Source organism: Martes martes, assembly GCF_963455335.1.
Source record: "Martes martes genome assembly, chromosome: 5".
NCBI classification, from domain to species: domain Eukaryota; kingdom Metazoa; phylum Chordata; class Mammalia; order Carnivora; family Mustelidae; genus Martes; species Martes martes.
The window spans coordinates 32594770-32617358 of NC_137892.1; the positions used below are offsets into that span (position 1 = coordinate 32594770).

Below are 22589 nucleotides of genomic sequence, written 5' to 3' on the forward strand. Positions count from 1 at the left end.
CATCCTAAGTATCTCTCATGGAAGCTCACTTAATGAAGACTGTGCTAGGATTTCCAGTTATCTCTAAGAAATATAGACCAGACACTACAGATGCAAATCTCTTGGCTCTTGGTTCAGGGCTCCAAAGGGCTTGGTAGTGGACTAGCAGATCAACCAGCGCAAGAGATAAACTAAAGCTAGAACTGCTTGATGGGATTACACACGGAGATGTCCCCAGGTTTGGCCCAGAAAACCTTAGCACTCATACTCTAAGTACTGTTACCTAATGCACAAGTAGCTGTTACTTAATGCATGCCTGCAAACACTCCTCCCTCTGAGCCAGTCCAAGACCAATATGAAGGATGGATGCTCAAAGAGCACAAATGTTGTAATGTTATAAATGACATGTAGATAATATTTCACTAGGTACTCTACATGTGGAAGTTGTATTTCCTGCTATTTTCTCATTCTTATCAAAAGACGAATGTATTATTCCTTTCGGAAATGGACAAGTGGAGCAATACGGTAAGTGAAGGAGGGAGACCAACGTTTCACCCAAGCCAGTGCAGGCTGTAAGGCCCGACTCCCATGGGCCTCCGGGGAAAATACACCTAATCAACATCTAAGCCAGCAGTAGTAACTTCAGCTTTCATCTTGGATCAGGGCAATTACAGCTCCCAGCTTAGGAAAAGGCTGTGATAGGATGCTGAGTTAAAGAAACCACAAAGCCTGCATGTTGTAGGATTCCACTTACATGAAAGGTTCCCAAAAGGCACACGAACAGAGACAGAGAGTAGAGGAGTGGTTGTGGGGGGGTGTGGGGGGGGGATGCCAAGTGACTGCTAATGGGGATGAGATTCTTTTTTGGTCTAATGAAAATGTTCTGGAAGACAATAACGGTAATGGTTGCACAACAATGTGAATATTCTAAAAACCCCTCAACTGTACCTTTTTAAAGAGCGAATTCTACGGTATGTGAATTATACGGCAATTTTCTAAAAACAATACATTTTTAAAAAGAGGATACATTCCCAGAGGTCCCTTTCATCGGTCAGCTGAAGAACCTAAACAGGACAGGTTCTCAGCTGAAGGAGACACCAGACTCCAATTCCACAGCTTTGGTTTTTCTAAGTAAGCACCTCTATGAACTAAGTGGCAGAAAGCCATAGACTTCTCAATGTTACAGGAGTTTTTCTTTTTCTTTCTTTTTCTTTTTTTTTTTTTTTTAATTTTAAAGACTTTATTTGACACAGAGAGAGAACTAGCAAGACAAAGAGAGCACAAGCAGGGGAAGTGGCAGACAGAGGCAGAGGGAGAAGCAGGCTCCCCGTGACCAAGGAGCCCAACATGGGGCTCCATCCCAGGACTCCGGGATCACCACCCCGAGTGGAAGGCAGATGCTTAACGGACTGAATCACCCAGGCACCCCAGGAGTTTCTTATTTTAGACTATAAACATCTCACAAAACTAGCTCTGGGCAATTAAAAAGATAATCTTATTCATCCTCCAACAAAGGTTATGTCCTAACAAAGGCAAAGCCCAATGAGGTACGAGATAATAATGATTCCCCAAAACCCCTCCCTCTCCTCAGCTATCCTGGGTTTCATTACTCTAATAAAGAAGATTCTAACCAATGACTTGAAGTCCTTCAACAAAAAGCTGCTCTGGGCCCAATGACCTACCCAATGTCTGCTCCACCGCAGGTCAAGGAACAGATCGCACCAGGCAGCTGGTTATCCTCCAGAACCTTGGCTATTATTCTAGAAATGGAAAAACAATTATGGAGAAAGGAACAATTTAGTTTTTCTTTCTTTCTTTCTTTTTAAGATTTTATTTATCTACTTGACAGAGAGATCAAAATTAGACATAGAGGCAGGCAGGGTGGGAGGGAAGTAGTCTCCCCGCTGAGCAGAGAGCCCGATGTGGGGCTCTATCCCAGGACCCTGAGATCATGACCCAAGCCAAAGGCAGAGGCTTAACCCATCCAGGCACCCCAACAACTTAGTTTCTAAAAGTTTTTTTAAAACTAGGAATAATTTTGCACCACCTGACTTTCCTGTTTGAACTCTTTTAACCCCTTAGCGCAAGTACCAAACACACAGGCCCGGATTTCACCTGACATACCAGACACAAGGATTTCCAACACCTTAATAGCACGACTTATTTTCCCCTAAAATCTTAAGAAGAAAAATACATGGAGCACCTGGGTGGCTCAGTTGGTTAGGTGTCTTTTTTTAAAAGATTATTTTAGGGGCACCTGGGTGGCTCAGTGGGTTAAGCCTCTGCCTTCGGCTCAGGTCATGATCCCGGGGTCCTGGGATCGAGCCCCACGTCGGGCTCTCTGCTCAGCGGGGAGACTGTTTTCCCCTCTCTCTCTCTGCCTGCCTCTCTGCCAAGTAAGTAAATAAATTCTTTAAGAAAAAAAAATCTTTATTTTAGAGAGAGAGAGAGCGCGCGCGCGAGCGAGCAAGTGCACCAGTGAGGTGAAGGGCAGAGGCAGAGGGAGAAGCAGGTTCCTCCATGAGCGGGAGCCCAACTGCAGGCTTGATCCCAGGACCCTGAGATCATGACCTGAGCCCAAGGCAAATGCTTAACAGACTGAGCCATCCAGGTCCCCCAAGTGTCTTGAGTTTTGACTTCAGCTTGGGTCATCATCCCAGGGTCAGCAGATTCAACCTGGCATTAAGATTCTCCCTCTCCCTCTCTGTTAGTCCCTCCACCCTGACCTCTCTCTCTCTCTCCCTCCCTCTTAAAAGAAAGAAAAAAGAAAGAAAGAGAAGAAAAATACGGTAAAAAAATAAGAGATACAAAACACTGGCCAGGTAGTTCAAGTGTTCATTGTTTTCAAAGATTTTTTCTTTTTTTTTTTTTAAAGAGTTTATTTCTTCAAATAAATAAATAATAAAGATTTTACTTCTTTGACAGAGAGAGAGTGCGCAGAAGTAGGGGGAGCAGCAGGCACAGGGAGAGAGACAAGCAGACTCCCCACTGAGCAGGGAGCCTGATGTGGGACTTGATCCCAGGACCCTGAGATCATGACCTGAGCCAAAGGGAGATGCTTAACCGACTGAGCCACTGAGGCGCCCGTTTTCAAAGATTTTCTCCCCAACTATGAACATATGGCTGGGTTCAAGACAACACACTGGTTGGAGGGCATTTGTTTAGTCTCTTGCCCCAAGTCCATTAAAATGAAGGAAAGGAATAAAAAGGAATAAGGACTATAATAGAAAAATGAAGAAAAGGAAAGGTAGTTCCCACCAGCAAATGAGAAGTTCAACCCACCTCTGCAAAGAGACACCAGCCAGGGAAGTGTCAAGGATGAAATGGGGAACAGGCCCCAAACTTAGTGCTGCTAAGACGACGGGGCAGAGGGAGCTGGACCTGCAGCAGAATCTAAGCAAGTTCGAGACTAGTGTCCACTGGTGTCCCACCAAATCCTTGAGTCCAGAAGTATTAGCACCCTCCACCTTAGAGCACTGCGGGCCAGTAGAGCATTTTCTAAAACATTACCCTACAACTTATGTTATTCAAGTTAAGATCATAAATACAGTTCAGAACCATGATGGGATGTAAAAAAGGGCTCCAGTGATCCTGGTTTCTCTGATGCTGAGTTCTTTCATTCATTGAGCATCCTAGGGCACTCAGGCCCAACGAGAGCCAAGGCTCTTTTCATCCAGCATCCTAACCTTCTAGCCACTTCCTAAATTAAAAAAAAAAAAGTCGTCCAGGGGCGCCAGGGTGGCTTAGTGGGTTAAGCCTCTGCCTTCAGCTTGGGTCATGATGTCAGGGTCCTGGGATCAAGCACCACACTGGGCTCTCTGCTCAGCGGGGATCCTATTTCCACCCCCTTTCTCTACCTGCCTTTCTTGCCTACTTGTGATCTCTGTCAAATAAATAAATAAAACCTTTAAAAAAAAAAAAGTCCAAATTCTATACCTACTTCCATGAAAAACATACTGTTGTTATATTCTCCAGTTATCCCCCAATGTGTCCTTTTTATCAGTTTTCTTTTTTCCTGTCCATCAAGGATCACAGGTGTAGCTGTCATGTCTGTGACCAGGCATCAGGTTGTACAATTTCTTCCAGGGACTGAGGGTGTATCTACTGTCTGCACAAGGAGACAGACTATTCTTCAAGGGTGGGGATTCTGGTTTGTGCCTAGGAGCTCACCAAACCCTTTCCTGTACTGCATGAGCCCCTGACACTGGATTAAGTCTCTCATTCTTCTGCCCTGGTTGCCTGGTAAATGTTGGAGTATCAACAAGTCTACAGAGACACAGCATGACTTATGCTAGAAATGACCCCTGAGCTGGTCAACGCTGAAACCCGGAAATCGGAACCTCACGCGTTTTGGTCGTCCCTGAGCACAGGGACTCTTGGAATTTCATGTCCCTTGTAGGTAGCTAAGAGCTCTGCCTAAGGAACTGTTCCAAGACATTTTGGGTCCTGAGGGTCAGGAGGCTTTTACACCAGGGCACCCCCCACAAACCTGTCCAAAGCAACTCTCATCTCCCTACTCCTGCATGAGCTGCTACAGAGACAAAGAATGAAAAGAAATACTGGATGTTATCCTCCCGGCAAACTAGGACCTTTCCAACATCCTTCTGAAGAGAAACAGGGACAATGTGTGGCCTTGTCATCATGTACGAATCTGAACGTTTAGCTCAATTTATAAGAACTCAATTTATAAGAACTACTCAATTTATAAGAACATTACGGCACCGTTGGTGAATTCCAGCAAAACCTAGCATCATTTTACTTACTGTCTTCTGTGACAAAAACAAGTAACATCCTCAATTATGTAAAGAACAGGCCATGTTCCCCTATGAACATTTCGAATCCTTCAGTCTGTTTAGAGCAAATACATAAATAAGCTCAAAACAGCAATTACCTAGAACATTTGAAACTACTGTCAAAATGGGTATTTTAAACCAGCTGCTTAATAACAACTGGCAAGTCTGGTTCACTATGTTGAGAGAACTGTCTTGGGTTGTTGTTTTTTTTTTAAAAAACTCCCTAGGAGGCAGCTCTTCCTGCCTGCAGGTCCTATCCCTGTGCTTTAATAAAACCAAATTTTTACACAAACAAAACAAAACAAAAACCCCAAAACAAAAAACCCAACAACAAAAAACAAACCCAAAAAAACAAAAAAACTGCCTGGGAACCTCATCATTTTTATAGATATGTTCTGTCTCATGTGTTTTGCAGATTATCGTTGTCTATAATACTTAATTACAATTTAAGTATAATTACAATCAAATTTTAATTATGGTAAGCCAATAATTATTTAATTACTCAATTTAATTATTCTGCCTTGGAGGATAAAGTTTCCTCAATATCACCACACATTCCTTTCAATACTAACACACACTACTCTCTTTTTCAGCCCACGTTTCAATTCCTAAGCCACGGTCCCTAAATGAACTTTTCACATTAAGGACCCTCTTCCATAGAGACTCCACATGCTTTTTCCGAGCAATTCTTCTATCAGAGAAGGCAGACCATGCAACCAATGGAACATCAGGGACAGTCAATAACCACCGCTCCACATGGGAAGGCATCCTCTTCTATACAGTCTCCAAATTCCACAATGACAGATTGGTAACACTAATTTTATGACCTAATCAGAATTGTCAAGTTCTCAAAAATAAATAAAAAAGAATCTATAATCCAAAGATGAAATACATTTTAGACATTGTAAGTATCAGTAGAACAGTATTACCCTTTCTGTTTTGCTAATCACTAATTAAACAAAAGCAATAAAGTATTAGCTGGGTAGAAATCAAAAACCATGAACATGTTCAGCAGTTACTAAATACCGCTCCTAAATTGCATGACTTCCTTTCCATTGGATTTGTATTTCCCAAGTGACATAAAGGTTTGTAAGAGCTCAGTTTCAGTATGTTAATCAATATTTGGCATGTTTCCAAAGAGCTATGAAAGAGCTCCATATACCGTAAAATGATTATCAAAATGTTATTATAATCAAAGGAGAAAGAGGTTATACAAATTTCCTGCTTAAGTAAATGTGACTCTTCCACACTGAATTAAAAATCAGTGCCACCCGGGCTCCTGGGTGGCTCAGTGGGTTAAGGCCTCTGCCTTCAGCTCTGGTCATGATCTTGGGGTCCTGGGATCGAGTTCCTCATCGGGCTCTCTGCTCAGCGGGGAGCCTGCTTCCCCCTCTCTCTCTGCCTGCCTCTCTGCCTACTTGTGATCTCTGTCTGCCAAAGAAATAAATAAAGTCTTTTAAAAAATTAAAAAATAAATAAATAAATAAAAATCAGTGCCACCCTTTGAGATTATGCAACACTCAGGAAAAAGCAAGCCACACATACTTACTTCGTGACAGCTACACTAATGAGCGAAGTTGTTGGAGCTCCTTTCCTTGAGAGGGTTAAAAAAAGAAAAAGGCAACTTAATTTGGTGGAAATCATAAATACCTTTTACTGTCAAGCAGAACCAAAAATCTGTGTGACAAATTCTGTCCCAATCAGACCCACAGAACCTGATAACTGAAATAAAAATCTGTCCTCCTTCAGCTTTGTGTCTCTGGGACCCAAGGGATTATAAAACTTTGAAAAACATAAAATGGCAATTCTGAACCTGCCCGTTGCACTGAACACTGGGACTGTTATATTAACCTTTGTCAACTACGGAAATGGAACTCTATCAACATGAACTTCAGAAGTTCCCCAGAAGGCACACACAGCTGAGAAACACCATACAACTAGTCTTTATGGACTCAAACACTGGAAAGCGTGGGTCTCTTTGGCAAGATGGTGTCAAATCATTAATCTCCCAGCGATGCCTAGCTTTTGTAGACGGTCTGTGAATATAGTCAACTGAACACAACATTACAGTTAAGTAAATAACTAGTCGGACAGATGCCAAACAGGCCAAGACAACTCTCTTAGCTTTCCTGATCTCACCATGGAAGCTAAAAACAGGAAAGTGTTTTGCCATCTGCAAAATAGGCATTTCCCAACTAACTTCTACTATCACGTATTTTATAAAGATGTAAAAGTTAACGTATCAATGGGAACACTGGCCAAGGATCGCAGAATCACTTGGGAATTCACCATATTTTTATGGAAAAGGGGGGGGGAGTCAAAATTTCACTAAGAAGGTTGTGACTCTTCCCAAGTTCTTTTTTTCTCCAACTTTTTAACTTAGTTTTGTTCTTAGAGGGTGGTGTAAAGGCTACATCCGGGTCTTTGTTCCCAGTTTCTGAAAGTGCAACAGAATCCCCTGGAATTACCCCCAGGGTATGTGTTATGCTAACAGGGAGGTATGTTAACAAGGTGATTTGGGGAGGGGCAGTGCTAGACAGGGGCCCGATGGGGGCTGGTCACTGGTCACCATAAAATCCAAGGCCATGATCAGAACTATCGGCCCTCCGGGACTCCATCTACGAGGACGAGGATGGGAGGAGGGCTGACAGAGTCTAATCACATGTCCAATGATTTCATCAACTGTGCCTTTGTAAGGAAACTCCAAAAGAAACTGCAGACACCAAAGATCAGTGCAGCTTCTTGGTAGGTAGGGTGCCGTGCCCCAGCTCAACTGGGAGAAGGCACAGAAGCTCTGCATCTGGGACCTTTCTATACCTTACCCTAGGTGTATCCTTTAAAATCAAACTATAATCAAGTGTCTGGCTAGCTTAGTCAGTAGAAGACGAGACTTTTAAAATCAAACTGTAATCTTTATTAAATATAGCATTTTCTTGAGCTCTGTGGGTCATTCTAGTGAATTACTGCAACTGAGGATTCACGGGCACCTCCTAATTTATACAAGACTGGCCAGAACTGCAGATGTCCCGGGTGACCTGGAACACTTGTGGCTTACATCTAAGCCTTGTGGAGGACTGAGCCCATAAACCTGTAGAGCCTGTAACTAACTCTTACAGTATATCCACTTGGGGTGGAAAGAGCTGGAAGCAAGAGTGGGGACAAGCCATTTGCCAAAAAAAGTAAGGCAAAAAATTAATCTTACCAATGGCAAAATACGTACTAATAAAAAAATCAGCACCATACAACTAGCAGGTGTGACTTTTATGTCCATTAAAGAGTAGGATATTAGAAAACATTGCAACACATTTAAAATCCTTCAGGCAGTACCTGAAAATGGCTATTTTTATCATCTTACTACCACGTAAGAAGGTGAGGTCTTACCAAAGGCAGACATTCCCACAGATCATTGCGATGGCGTTGTTCCAGCCATATACTGCCACAGGGAAGTTGAATGCAGTGATGATGCCAACCAGGCCTACAGGATTCCACTGTTCAATGAGTGCGTGGCCAGGTCCTGAGGACACGGGATGGGGCAGAACACTTAAGCTAGTACCTTAATGCATTTGATGGTATTAAGAGTCTGAAATCATTCATTCTGAGAAAGAAGGTGCACCAGACCCAGGGCAAACTCTGGGTGCCTTGCAGTGGCTCACTTTACACAGGCACATTAATTAGCATACAATAAAGCTGTTATTACTACACTAGGTTATACAGGGTACTGATCATTGTGCCTCTGATCTTACAGGAGCTCTGTATGGAGCAGGGCAGCATTAGCACCATCTGGAAGACAAAGAAACACCCAAGAGGTGATGAGAGGTGCCTTGGGGGATGTGAATGCCAAGGGCATGACCCCGGAGCTGTGATTCCTGTTCTTTACATTGTCTGTCAAGTCCTCGGCTGACCTCTTCAAAGAGAGAAAAGGCGGCTCATTTATATGAAAAAAAGAACAGCTCTAAGAATTACACGTATGGTAAATGAAGTGCACAAGTCTTTGAGTTCATATAAGAAAAATGATAAATACAAAGAAATATATGTACTCTACATACAAATTTTAAATATACTGTCACCTACAGTCCCACAAAGGGTGTATTTTATTTTATTTTTTTTTTAAGATTTTATTTATTCATTTAACAGAGACAGAGATAGCTAGAGCAGGAACACAAGCAGGGGGAAAGGCAGAGGGAGAAGCAGGCTCCCCACTGAGCAGGGAGCCTGATGCTGTGCTCGGTCCCAGGACCCCGAGATCATGACATGAGCCGAAGGCAGTCGCTCACCAACTGAGGCACCCAGGCGCCCCAAGTAGCATATTTTAATCAAAGGAAGCCAGAGCAGTGAACTGAAGCAAGAAAGGTCACAAACTGAGTTAAAACCACAGACCAACTAGGACGGTGGCGCTCCCAGCCGTCCATCTTTCTGGCCAAATTCACTGTAGAACATGGAACCCAGCAGTGGCTATCCTCCTTCCCTGGCCCTCCTTTAGTTGAGCTCAATCCCCCTGAAAATGATGTACTGATACAATCTCTTCCTGGCCCCTCCCCTCGTTGTCATCCTCCCCAGGGAGGCTAGTGCAGCCCTGATGCCCTCTGTCCTCTGCTTACAAGCCTGTGGTGTCTGGATGGCTACTGCAGCTGCCCTCAGGACAAAGTCCGAGCTCCTCCCCAGGACAGGTCTCTCCCCTCACACGGTGCCCTCAAGCTACACTGAAGCAAGGCAGCTACCCAAATAAGCCAGGTCCTCTCACGTTAACTAACAGACTTCTTCCCAAGGTCAAAGCACCCCTGCCCCAGCACTCCACCCCTCTCCGCCTTGAGGCCTGACCTTGGATTACTGTCTCCTAGGGGCATTTCCTGATTGCCTCAGAAGGCTGGCTCAGGGTCACCACTCTCCCCTGCACCCCATGACAGTACCCACCATGCACTTTTACAATTATACCATTACTTGTCTCCCACTTTCCTCCCACTCTAAAATGTCAGATATCTTTAAGCTTTAAACTCTTTCAGGACAGGGTGCCTGGGTGACTCAGTTGTTTAAGCCTCTGACTTGATTTCAGCTCAGGTCAAGACCTTAGGGTCATGAGATCGAGCCCTGTGTGGGGCTCGGTGCTGGGCATGGAGTCTGCTTAAGATTCTCTCATTCCCTGTCCCCCTACCCCTGCCTCACTACTATGCACACTCACTCGCTCAATCAATCAATCCCTTCAGGACAGGATAATGCCTGTCTGATCAAGTATCACTATCAGTTCACCTGGTACCTGGTACACACTCAGTAAGCATTTACTACATTAATGAAATCAAAGTCGCCCAAAAGACATAGACAGACTCTGCATAGACAGACTAATAATCTACTCTTCTAAAAAATGTGCCTACAGGGGCGCCTGGGTGGCTCAGTCATTAAGCCTCTACCTTTGGCTCAGATCATGATCCCAGGGTCCTGGGTTCAAGTCCCGCATCGGGCTCCTTGCTCAGCAGGGAGTCTGCTTCCCTCTCTGCCTCTGCTTGCCATTCTGACTCCTTGTGCTCTCTCTGACAAATAAATAAATAAAATCTTAAAAAAAAAATGTGCCTACAACTGAAGAAGATTTTAACTGGTGAGACAGACATCTCAGTAGGTATATATAAAAGAAATTCCTTGTTTGCACACATATGCTTCTCCAAACTGGCAATTTATTTTTTTAACTAGAAAAGCCTATTGGAAATTATCAGTAACGGGGCACCTGGGTGGCTTAGTCAGCTGGACATCTGCCTTTGGCTCAGGTCATGATCCCAGGATCCTGGGATGGAACCCCACATGGGGTTTCCTGCTCATTGGGGAACCTGCTTCTCCCTCTCCCTCCATCCCTCCTCCCCACTTATGCTCTCTTTCTCTCTCAAATAAATAAATATCAAAAAAAAGAAAATGATCGGTAACATAAAACATAAAATGCATCTTGGCTAATGAGAATCATTGCTATATACCTAATTAAGGACAGTAAAAAAACAAAAACAAACAAACAAAAAAACCCTCCCAATTATTTCCACCAATAGGAAATTAACCAAATATGCCAAGAAAAACAGGAAAATTTGCTCTTTAAAAAAACATATTCCTGGGACACCTGGGTGGCTCAGTCAGTTAAGCATCTGCCTTTGGCTCAGGTCATGATCCCGGGATCCTGGGATCGAGCTCTGCATTGGGCTCCTTGCTCAGCGAGGAGCTTGCTTCTCCCTCTGCCTATCCCTCTCCCACTCCCCCTGCTTGTGCTCTGTCAAATACATAAAATCTTTAAAAAAGAAAAAAAAAAATCAAAGTGTGGGATTAGGGGAGAGCAATCCCCATTAAGTATGACTTTCAAAATATGTTACTAGACTACCAAAATTAAACATTTGTCATATGATACGGGATTTAGGTCATTTCAGATTTTTCCTAGTGATACTACAGCGAACACCTTTATATATAAACCTTTGTCATATTTCATATTAAATATTTACTCAAATTAGAGTCTTGAAACTGGTATTAAACATTTTGGCCCCTTTGGATTTATTTTCAAATTGTTTTCGTTATGGACTGGTGATTCATGTTGCCAAAAGTCCCCATAAAAGAGTGGCTATCTCGCCTACGGCCTTCCCAAAACAGAGTTTTGGCTTTAAAAATACAAAATTTTAACAAGGATCTTGATCTGATATTTTCACCTATTTTAATTTACATTTGTTAGTACAGAGATTAACAACATTTTCATATGTTTACATGCTACATGCAATTCTTCTTCTGCAAACTAGTCACAGCCAGGGCATTTTTTTGGAGTACGGCCTAAGAGCACAGAACTCTAAGTTTAACTGACTTCATTGCTTACTTTCAGAAGGCAAGATGGGTCCTCCAATCATCCGCGATAAGCCAACAGCATAATCACAAATATCCACGTACTCTTGAACCTCTCCCACACCTTCCACTAAGATTTTCCCCATCTCCAGCGACACCTAAAAGCCAAGAAGCATTCTTACAACACAATTCATGTTTTAAATACTAAATTTATGGGTGGAAGGGGGCAGGGGGAAGCAAATGGCATTCTGTGTCTATTTTGTGAAGGTATAAACTTCAGAAAGTCTGTTATTATCTATTTTATTTAAAAACCCATGAATTTTCTTTACTCTTCCCTGTTCATCTTGTTCATCTTTCCTCTAAAGACATTTTTTATATTTATGAACTGTTCTCCTTAAGGATCACAATCCTAAAATCTTAAACAAAAACACTCAACAGCCATAATCCCCAACTCAAAGGAATGTCTATTTACTATGAAAATACTTTACCAAACTTCCTAGTATTTGGATCTTCTCCCGCAAAGCATCCCCAATCTGTCTTACTACTTCTCCTCGCTTCGGAGCAGGAACCTAAGAAGAGAACAGAATCTTAGTGTCTGATTCAACGTGTAAACCTGTGCCTGTAACACAGTATTAGACAAACATGCTCTAAGAGAACTAAATACAAACCCATCAGATGACTTTTTGATCACATCCAAACTGTATTGTGGCACATCCCTAACACAGATACCAGAGTCCCAGAAAACATCAACCAGATGATAGGTTTTTGAAGAGTAAGGGTCTGTGCCAAGGAGAGAGATAAATTATAAGACTGAACACAATGATTCTCAAAAAGCTTAAAATACCTTAAATACTAATAAAACTGTGTGATTCCCACTGACATTTTCTTATGGGTCAAAATGACTGCATACCCAAATCCTAGATTCAGCTAATAAAACAGTATTCCATAACCCATTCAAATTATGATCCGCTATTTTCTGAGCACCTACTTACTACGTGACAGGCATCATTCCAGGCACAGGGGCAAAAAATAAACAAGGCATTCAAAGAACTAATAATCTTACTGAATCTTACTGTAAGTGCAATGGGAAGTCTTTAATGGTTTTTAAGGAAATGATTTGCTTCACTTTTTTTTCTTCAACGATTTTATTTTTTAATTAACCAAGCTTTAAGCCCAAACTGGGGCTTGCACTCAAGACCCGAACACCCCAAGATCAAGAGTTGCATGCTCTACTGACTGAGACAGCCAGGTGCCCCTGCTTTGCCTTTTGTAAGACCACCATGCAGAGGGCACCTGGGTGGCTCAGTCAATTAACCATCCAAGTGTCCAAGTCCAACTCTTGATTTTGGCTCAGGTCATGGGAACGAGCCCAGTACCAGGCTTGGCACTCAGCACAGAGTCTACCTGTCCTATTTCCTCTGTTCCTCTCCCCACACTCTCTCTAAAAAAAAAATAAAATAAACAGAATCTTTTAAAAAATCAATGTGGTATAGGTGGAACATATATTGGAGGGGAAAGAGAAGTAGGGAGGCCAATTAAGAACATACTCTAGTGCCCTAGGCCAAAGATTACAGTAACTTAGTTTTAAAACTAAAGCAAGGGACACAAAGCAGACTCAGGATTAATCTGGAAACAGAACAGACAGGACACCCTAATGGAATAGGTGTGGGAAATGAGGGAGCTTCAAGAACCACGGATGGAGCCCAGACCTGGAGCCCAGGTCTGTGGCTTGAACAGGTGGGTGGACGGAAGTACAATTCCTGAGACAAGACAGAAGTGTCAGGGGTTTATGAAGGCAAAGAGTACAGGCTGGGTCACGTGAAGTTTGCAATGTGCTTCACCTACGGAGACATGACTTCCTCAACTGTGATCACCACTCCTTTCTTCTCTCCCCTCCAGCTTTTCCCAATTAACTCAGCCTCTCCTTCAGAGGCAACTGTAAAGATGGCTTCCCCCAGGCTGGGGCCTGCCCCCACCCCCTCTTAGAGAGGGCTATCACAGCACTGCTCAAAGGCCTCACAGAGCCTGACCCAGAACTCAGGGTTCATCTTTGTGCTCTTCTTCCCAGACAGATCACCGGGTAATGAGAGAGCTTTTCCGGAAGGTAACCTGGCATCCTACTAACATTTAAACCATTCCTCCCCTTTGACTAGGTAATTCCATTCCCAGATACCAAGCATACACGTAAGTGTACAGAGGAATAGGTACCACACTTAACCACAATGCCATTTCTAGCAGAGACAAACCAACCACCCTAATGTCCATCAACACATGACTAGTTAATATCGGAACAGCTATAAAATTGGACACTTCACACTCTACAAATAGGAAGATAGACTCATAAGGAAAAACTTTCAAGAGTTGTAACAGGATAACAGAAAATAGCAAAATAATACACACAATAACTAAACTTTTGCTTATATTTGAAGAAATATACAATAAGATGTTAATGGTCATTTCTGGGGAATAGGATTTTTTTGGCGGGGGGGAGGGGGATGCAATTCTAACAGACTTCCATTCCCCACATTTTCTGTCTACAGCATTTGCCATTTTTACAATACATGCAACTCTCCTAAAAACAGCAAACAAAATTTGCAATGTTACATGAATTAGCACAGATCTACATACTTTCTAGAACATGGGATGGGCTCATTAATGTTCCAAATGAATTTAGCCTACAGGCTTCTAAGTTCAGCAAACTGGTTAATATCAACCCAGAATGGCTAATACACATTTACATTATATTCTGTGTATATATTATTTGGTCTCTAACCAGTAATTATTGCACACTTTCTATGTGCCAGATATTCTGATCTTCCCCAGAGGTACCAGGAAGACAGCTACAATTCAAGCCCACTAGAACCAACACCCCAATGCGGTGGTGGAAGAAACAAACAGGTGATTTCAATCTCATGTGGTGAGTGCTGTTCTGGAGAAGCCAGACTGTACAAGGAGAGAACCTTGCAGTGTTAGCTGAGTGTTGCCTGGGGTTAGCGAGCGGGGAAGAAGGCGGCTTTCCGAAGAAGTTTAAAGTAGAGATCTAAGACCTCAAGCATGATTAGACCTCTAAGATCTAAGAGCGGGGAAGAAGGCGGCTTTCCGAAGAAGTTTAAAGTAGAGATCTAAGACTGGCAAGACCTCAAGCTTGCCAGGTAACAAAGTAGAGAAAGTAGAGGGAAATTATGGGCAACAGGAAACAAAGCATATGCAAAGACCAAAAGTCAGGAGAGGATATGGAGGATTTTTGGAAAATTTAGAAGGTTTAAAGGAACCAGGAGAGAAAATTAGGGGCCACAGTGCAAAGAACCTTACAAAGGATGCTCCAAAAAATAATGGGAAAATCAGCAGAGGGTATTAAATGGTAGGGGGAAATTACAGCACCTTTTAAAATTTCATTCCAGGAGCGCCTGGTGGGCTCAGTCTGTAGAGTATACAACTCTTGATCATGGGGTCGTGAGTTCGAGTTCCACATTGGGCTTAGAGCTTATTTAAACAAACAAACAAAAAAAACCACTCCAGATATGGTCTAGAAAATAAATCAGAGATTCACACTGGGAGACCAGTAGGCAAGACAAAGACGGTGACTTGTCTCAATTATAAAAATAGCAATAGAGATAAACGTAATTTAAAATATTGAAGACTTGGTAACTGACAGTAACTAACAGATTCTCAACCCTGGGTATATAGCAGAATCCCACCCATAAAACTTTTGGGCTAGATTCCATGCAAGACCATTCCAATGTGGCCTCTTAATTTTTGTTCCAGCCTCGCAAATGACAGGACAGAGTAGTATGAACTGAGAAAGCCAGGATTAGGTCTGGGGACAGGGAAATGAGGGCAGAGTAGGCAACAAGACAGCCCCATCTCCCAGGTGAGCTCGATCGGCCCCAGCACAACAGGCCATTCTAAACCTCATGCCCTCCTGAGATGGGCAACAAGACCCCTCATCCCTGCACACTATAATAAAAGAGCTTCCATGTAAGCGGTATTCCTTTATGCCCTTACAGATAGCTCATTACCAGTTGTCTGTCCTCACTCTGGCTCTTCCTCACCAGAGATGGGAGAGGGGAAAGGACACACTGGGGATGCAGAGGAGCCTAACAGTGGCATTCTGGGCTGAAACCAGTTCGTGAGAGCAGCAGAGCCAGTACTCCTGACCAGGTTCTCTGTGCTTAGGTGTAGTTAGGAGAAAGAAATCATGTATCTAAACGATCCTTCTATATTTTTTTATTTTTGCCTTCAAGGAAACCATTCCCACTGAAAAACTGCAGGCCTAACACAAATGAACTCATTGAAACACACAAGGCCAGGGACGCCTGGGTGGCTCAGTTGGTTAAGCGGCTGCCTTCGGCTCAGGTCATGATCCCAGCGTCCTGGGATCGAGTCCCACATCGGGCTCCTTGCTCTGCGGGGAGCCTGCTTCTTCTCCCTCTGCCACTCTGTCTGCCTGTGCTCACTCTCTCTCTCTCTGACAAGTACATAAATAAAATCTTAAAAAAAAAAAGAAAGAAACACACAAGGCCAGCCGAAACCATCAGGGCAAAGCAGAAGCAGCCCCACGCCAGAAAGGAGCCTGGAGGGTTAAGTGCGTAGACCAGAAGGGGATGAGCTTTGTTCTGTTCTTGTCTGAGGCTCCAGCAGCCTCTAAGTAACTGCCCCATTGGCAGGAGCCCCAGAGGCAGTTAGGAAAGGCTATGCCACTTCCCTCAACTTTGAACTCAATTGCTTAGCTCAAATTCTAACAAGTGGGATCCCCTACTGACTCCACCATCACCCTGCACAAGCCATTCCCACTCAGCAACCTCATTCTACTAGGAGATCTAAAGAGTCCAGGAAGTAGGAGAAAGCATGGTAGGTGCAGAGGTGGGCACTGTTCAGGCAGAGCAGACTGCCAAATGCAAGCCTCAACAGGAAAAGAGCATAACAAAAAAGTACAGCACCCTATTAAGGAAAGGCACCATAGTGTCAGCTGCCAGCTCTAGGGCAGAGCCAAGACTAACTTAAAAGCCACTTCGGGAAAGGCAAGATCGTGAATCACACATGCCTGGGTAAATACACATACATGTAAGAGATGTTTCTGGTCATAGATTTCCCTGGCATTCCAAACAGTGTATGAAACAGTGAATCCGAATGCAATTTATGGACTTTAGTTAATAATAATTGATCAACATTGGTTCTCCCATTGTAACAAATGCATGGCACTAATATAAGATGGTGTTAAGAGGGAAACATGCCAAGTACGCTGAGGCGGTAGAGGGGGCCCCCCACCCCCTTTTACTGCTCATCGCTCTGGTGACAGGGCTCAGACTGAGCCAGAACGTGCCACTTGGGCACAAGGATTATTTTGAGCTGAAGCCAACCAAGGCCCACCAGACTCGGGAAGAGCCTTTTCCTACCCTTAAGTTCCTGAAAGAACTTACAAAGGGGATCTCTGCCAAGGAGCAAGTTATTACCAGAGATCACTTTGATAAGGAGATACCTAGCTGCATGGCAGGGAAAACATTTGTGTACCAAACATTTACTCCTCTCACCTTCCTGTGAATTGCCTTCCTCCACAAGGAGCCCCAGAGCTCTGGATTCACAGAAGCCTAGGTGTCTGGCTGCCCTTGGGTCTTGGACCTTTCCTCACTGCCACCCTTCCCCACTCCACACCAGAAATTAAAATGTTTTTCTCCTGTGATCTGTTTTATGCTAATTATTAGACCAGACACAGTACACAGAAGTGAAAATCAGGATTCTTTTTTCTTGGGCACCTGGGTGTCTCAGTGGGTTAAGCCTCTGCCTTTGGCTCAGATCATGATCTCAGGGTCCTGGGATCAAGGCCCATTTATCAGGCTCTCTGCTCAGCAGGAAGCCTGCTCCCCGGCCCCACCCCCACGCCCCCACCCCCGCCTGTTTCTCTGCCTACCTGTGATCCCTGTCAAATAAATAAATAAAATCTTAAAAAAAAAAAAAATTCTTCCTTCTCATACTATAAACCTAAAATTGCTCCTCCACCACACACACAAAAAAGTCTGATTAATTTTTCTGTAAATAGCTTATATATAGGAAACCAATGTTTTTTTAAAATTACGCAGTAAACTCAGGCTGGTAATGCAGTGCCACCGTAAGTCAAAAATTTTACACATACCTTGTATGATAATTACAACTATGAAACACATAAAGATGAAGGAAATGCACAAAATCTAACTCTAATAACTATTCTATATAGAAGAGGACGAGGTAAGAGGATTCAATGTCATTATCTTAGTGTCTCATCCAATTTTTAGTAAAAATGTATTACTTTTTTTAAGACTGTATTTATTTATTTGATACAGAGTGCATGAGGGTGTGTGGGGTAAACAGAGGGAAAAGCAGACTCCCCGAAGTGCAGGGAGACACCAACCCCCCCCCACCCGCCCTCCCCCATCATGACCTGAGGTGAAGGCAGCCACTTTACAGACTGAGCCACCCAGGTACCTCAAATATGTATTACTTTTACATCAAAAAGAAAAAAAAATTATTTTGCAATTAATGACACTGCTCCGGATAAATTTCTCTATGCAGGGTAAACTTAGCACACCGTTTACTTTTGGAAGTGGCCTTTTACTGTTCAAGGACATTTTTCATTGCACATAATGGAACCCTACGCCAACTTACAGCCAGATTTGGTTAAATTACAGGAAAGATGTTCTTCCTGCTTTGCACTGAGGCGACCTCCTGCCTGACAACTAAGGGGCATCCAACTCAGGGCTCTCTGGGAAAACCTGCCCCTTCCCCAAGTCACCCTAGCAATATTGGATTCAGAGAAAACAGTGGCTCAGCAATCCCAAACCCAGCAGCACCTGGTGTTTGTAGCTCAGGCAGACGTTTGCAAAGGCAGGGTCCTGCAACAAGCAATTCCAATGATTAACTCATTTAACCCTTACCATAACCCCAGGAGGCAGGCAGACCTAGTCTCCTCTATTTACAAGACGAGGCACACAGAAATAAAGTCATTTACCCGGTAGAGCTGGCTTAAACCTTCCAGGACGTTCCTTTAGCCTCAGGCCTATAATCTTCAGAGGGACAGCAAATGGGATATTGAGAGACAGCAAATGGGATATTCAGAGTGGGGGAGAGGAGGGAGAAAGTCTACCTTAACATATAAAAATTCCTTTGGAAACTTCCTTTATCTCTAAACCCTCTATGGTCCACCGATATATACCTGAAGGGTCTCATGACTAAGGTTTTTTTTTTTTTTTTAAAGATTTTATTTATTTATTTGACAGACAGAGATCACAAGCAGGCAGAGAGGCAGGCAGAGAGGAGGGGGGAGAAGCAGGCTCCATGCCGAGCAGAGAGCCTGATGCAGGGGTCGATCCCAGGACCCTGAGATCATGACCTGAGCCAAAGGCAGAGGCCCAACCCACTGAGCCACCCAAGCACCCCGACTAAGGTTTTATTAGATGGTAATAGATAACTTTGTGCTAAGAATAGTTAGCCCCCTCAAGGTCCTGGAAACCTTGCTTCCAAAACTCTTTAGAGACTTAAGGTCTCCCTAATCCCCTCCCAACTTGAAAGTCCTCAGAACCCCAGTGCAGCTTTCTGCCCACCAGTCCCATCCCCATGCTTTAACAAAACAACCTTTCTGCATCAAAGACGTCTCAAGAATTCTTTCTTGGTTGTCAGCTTCAAACCCTAACGTTCTTTCCTACATCACGGATAGATGGAGGAGGAACCACCAGCTTGACCAGACTGCAGGAACTCAAGGCCCGGCCCTGTGAACTGGGACTATCAACCAACTGCGGAGATGCTCCCTCCCACACCCCAGCCCCCACCCCTCCATGAAGCTGGCTGGAAGGAGTGGGGAGAAGCAGGAAAAAGGGTGTTTGTAACACAGACGGTCCTTTCTTTTTGTCCAGTGAGAAACTTGAGAAACTTCAATTGGAAATAGTGTTCACAGCTGAGGTTTATGCTACTTCAGTACAGGCTTTAAATCACCATTTACTGAAGCCAGATACGGAAAAGGCACTATCCTGGGACTACAGCAGAGGGAGATTATCACAGCCCCAAAGCAACTCCCACTGCAGGGAGCACCGACTGCTTGGAAGATTTTTCTCTTATCTCCCTGCAGTCACCAGAGGTCATCGTGCTGTGACCTTCACACTCACCTCTGCCCAGACTCTCCATGCTTCCCTCGCTTTCTTCACCGTTTCTTCATAGTCAGCCACGCTAGCCTAAATTACCAATTAGGGGGAGACAAAGAGAAAAACAAAGGGAAGTGATGATTCCCCTTCGAGAACACCCAAGATTTCTGGAGAAGAACTGGAGTATCTCCAGGTGACCCTCAGATCTGTAGCTTAAAATGAATTTCACAGCCTGTGCTTCCCAACACTTGTGATAACCCAGTAAGACAGCTTAGAATCCAGCTATACTTTTTAAAACATTGCTTCTAGAGGCAAGGTCCATTAGCCTCATCTGGGGACAACACCTGAGATGTCAGAAATTCAGAACCATGGGCTCCAACATAGACTTCACAAGAACAGGTGATTCAGAAACATGGCCTTAAATGGACCCCCCCCAACTTTTCTGTTTCACCTTTTCTAGGACACCCCAACCCAAAGAGTGGGCAGTCTCTCCCAGACATTTTCCAATGTCCTATGAAAAACAAACACCTTATTCTTGAACTGTGAGACTCCATACTGCTCTTCGTCACTGGCACAAACCCATGAGCAGTTTGTATTAATAAAAGCAAAACCAAAAAACTTACCTGTCGGACTCTTGCTATTGGTTCATTGTTAGCAGGACAATAGGTGGTGATAACCTTAAAACAAAACAAACAAAAAAATGAATGCTATCTATAGAAAATGTAATCCCTTCCAAAATGGGGGAACAGACCAAATGGGGGGTGTAAGGGAAAGAAGAAACTGAACTTAGATACCATATCCAAACTTGGAATTTTTACATTAACTTTTACTACAAATAGGTCACTTAACAGAGCTGTTTTTCATTTTTGACCTAAACATGCAGAATCATTTTGCAAAACCCAGCCTTGCCATCTAAACACTCGGTGTAAAAGCAACAGTCTAATGGAACCCGTTACTTCACCTCTTTCCACAAATAACAGACCAATCTGACGAGATTTACTCTTCTCTTACTCTGCCCTAGTCAGAAGGTCAAAGAACCAACAGTGGACAAATATGGGAAAAGACTATCTCCACACAAACGGCAGAGATTAGTAAGAAAAAAAAAAAGTCAAGGCATATCGAAAAGATTTTCAGGAGAGAGTAATTTACCCAGGAACCTAGTAACATGCCACAGGAAAAACAGGATCAAAGTGAAAACAGAAAAGGGGATTCAGAGGATAATTAAAAGTACCTGAATCTCCTACAGTCACAGGTAACCAAGAGGACTGTTTCCTCTACCAAAGCAAGTTCACTATATCACACTCGACAAACTCTGTGGCATGTTATGTAACATATCCTTTTTGGGTTTTTTTTTGGTAACATCTTATAAAAGCTTTCTTTTGTATGCAGCTTTCAAAAAAATCTGAGCAGTAATAACCTTACCTTTCCATGGTATTCTGTAAAACAACTTAATTGAGCTTTCACTGAGTGCCAATCATGGTGTCTGGCTCTGGAAATAAAGAAATGCTTAAAATCCTGTCCTCCAGGAAGCTCAGCGCCCAGTAATTTTAACAGGACTTCAGCAAATCCGGACTTGCAAACTCCAACAATGGATTTCAAAAAAGACAGTATAAAACTAAGGCAGGGGGCGCCTGGGTGGCTCAGTGGGTTAAAGCCTCTGCCTTCGGCTCAGGTCATGATCTCAGGGTCCTGGGATGGAGCCCCGCATTGGGCTCTCTGCTCAGCAGGGAGCCTGCCTTCCCCCCCTACCCCCGCCTGCCTCTCCGCCTACTTGTGATCTCTCTCTCTGTGTCAAATAAATAAATAAAATCTTAAAAAAAAAAAAAAAAAAAAACTAAGGCAGAACACAGGCCGACCTGTGGAGCCAGAGTCAACCACAAAACTGAGATAATTTCCCAATGCTAAGCGTGTGGCCTCTCTACCCATCGAGAACTCTGCCATAAGGTTGTAAGTCTGCGTGGAAGTTGAAGTTCTACCAGCTCCAAAATGACGCTGATCTCTCCAAAGCACACAAAGACCTAATAATCTAAACGCATTTTTAAGGCACCCTACACAAGCACAAGCTTACTCTGTGACTTCCAAACTTGCCCCCCAGTACAACCGTCCACAGCGGCAGCGGGGGGGAATGAAAAGGGGGGGGCGGGGATCCGGTTGGGCAGGGACCGCACTGAGGCCGCACAGATTTCCCGCACACCCGCATACCTCTCCCCGGCCTCCCCAGCTTCCATTGTATACGCCCTCGTTTTCCTCGCCGAGCCCGAGCTCCTTCAGCCAAGCGTACTGGGCCTGATTGATGAGCAAAGTGGACATGAAGGCGGCAGGCCTATTCCAAGGACCAGAGAGCCTGCTTCCCCTCGCAAAGTGCACACACAGCTGGCGAGGAACGCGCCACATACTGAGCCCCGGACGCGCGGCGCGCCCGCGCCCCGCGGGAGCGGCTGAAATAGCGCCCCGCCCCCTGCCCGGGAGAGCCGATTGGGCAGGCCGGGCCCCGCCCCCCGAAGCACGCTCCCGCCGCCGCCGCGGCCGCCTCCGCGGAGGCCAGTCTGGGTCTTCCGGAGGCGCGCGGAGCTCGCTCTCGCCCGGCACAGTGGGGTGCAGCTAGGAGGAAGTGGGCGGGCTGCTGCCATCTGGTGCAAGACGCAGCGAATTGCGGCTGCAGCCAGAAATGCTTTTCAGCAAAATACTGGTTCTACAGTACCCTAGCTTAGAGCGGGGCTTCTTGGGCTGTCTCGTGCACGGAATCACCTGGCCATCACGTTAAGTGCACATTCTGATTCGGCGACTCTGGCCTGGGGTCTGAGAAGCGCCGGTTCTAACCAGCCCCCAGGTGATGGTGACGCGGCTGCTACCTGGAGTAGCCAAGGAAGGTTTCCTGGTGGAGGGAGAGAGAGGATTGTGTTCACTGCTTTGTTGA

The 22589-nt window shown here is 44.3% G+C and overlaps 1 protein-coding gene across 2 annotated transcripts in view; it reads right to left on the reverse strand.

The window, feature by feature from the left end:
- ALDH7A1 (aldehyde dehydrogenase 7 family member A1) overlaps positions 1-22094 on the reverse strand; it is a 52176-nt gene extending 30082 nt beyond the window's left edge. For both annotated transcript variants that reach the window (XM_080803583.1, XM_080803582.1), the window contains exons 1-8: positions 21875-22094; positions 20296-20349; positions 19697-19762; positions 12053-12133; positions 11599-11722; positions 8154-8286; positions 6322-6366; positions 1662-1739 (exon numbers count right to left, since the gene is read on the reverse strand). In XM_080803583.1, the coding sequence (XP_080659709.1) occupies positions 1662-1739; positions 6322-6366; positions 8154-8286; positions 11599-11722; positions 12053-12133; positions 19697-19762; positions 20296-20349; positions 21875-22066 (773 nt within the window). In that variant the 5' untranslated portion in view covers positions 22067-22094. The remainder of the gene's footprint in view (positions 1-1661; positions 1740-6321; positions 6367-8153; positions 8287-11598; positions 11723-12052; positions 12134-19696; positions 19763-20295; positions 20350-21874) is intronic.
- Positions 22095-22589: the final 495 nt, after the last annotated feature.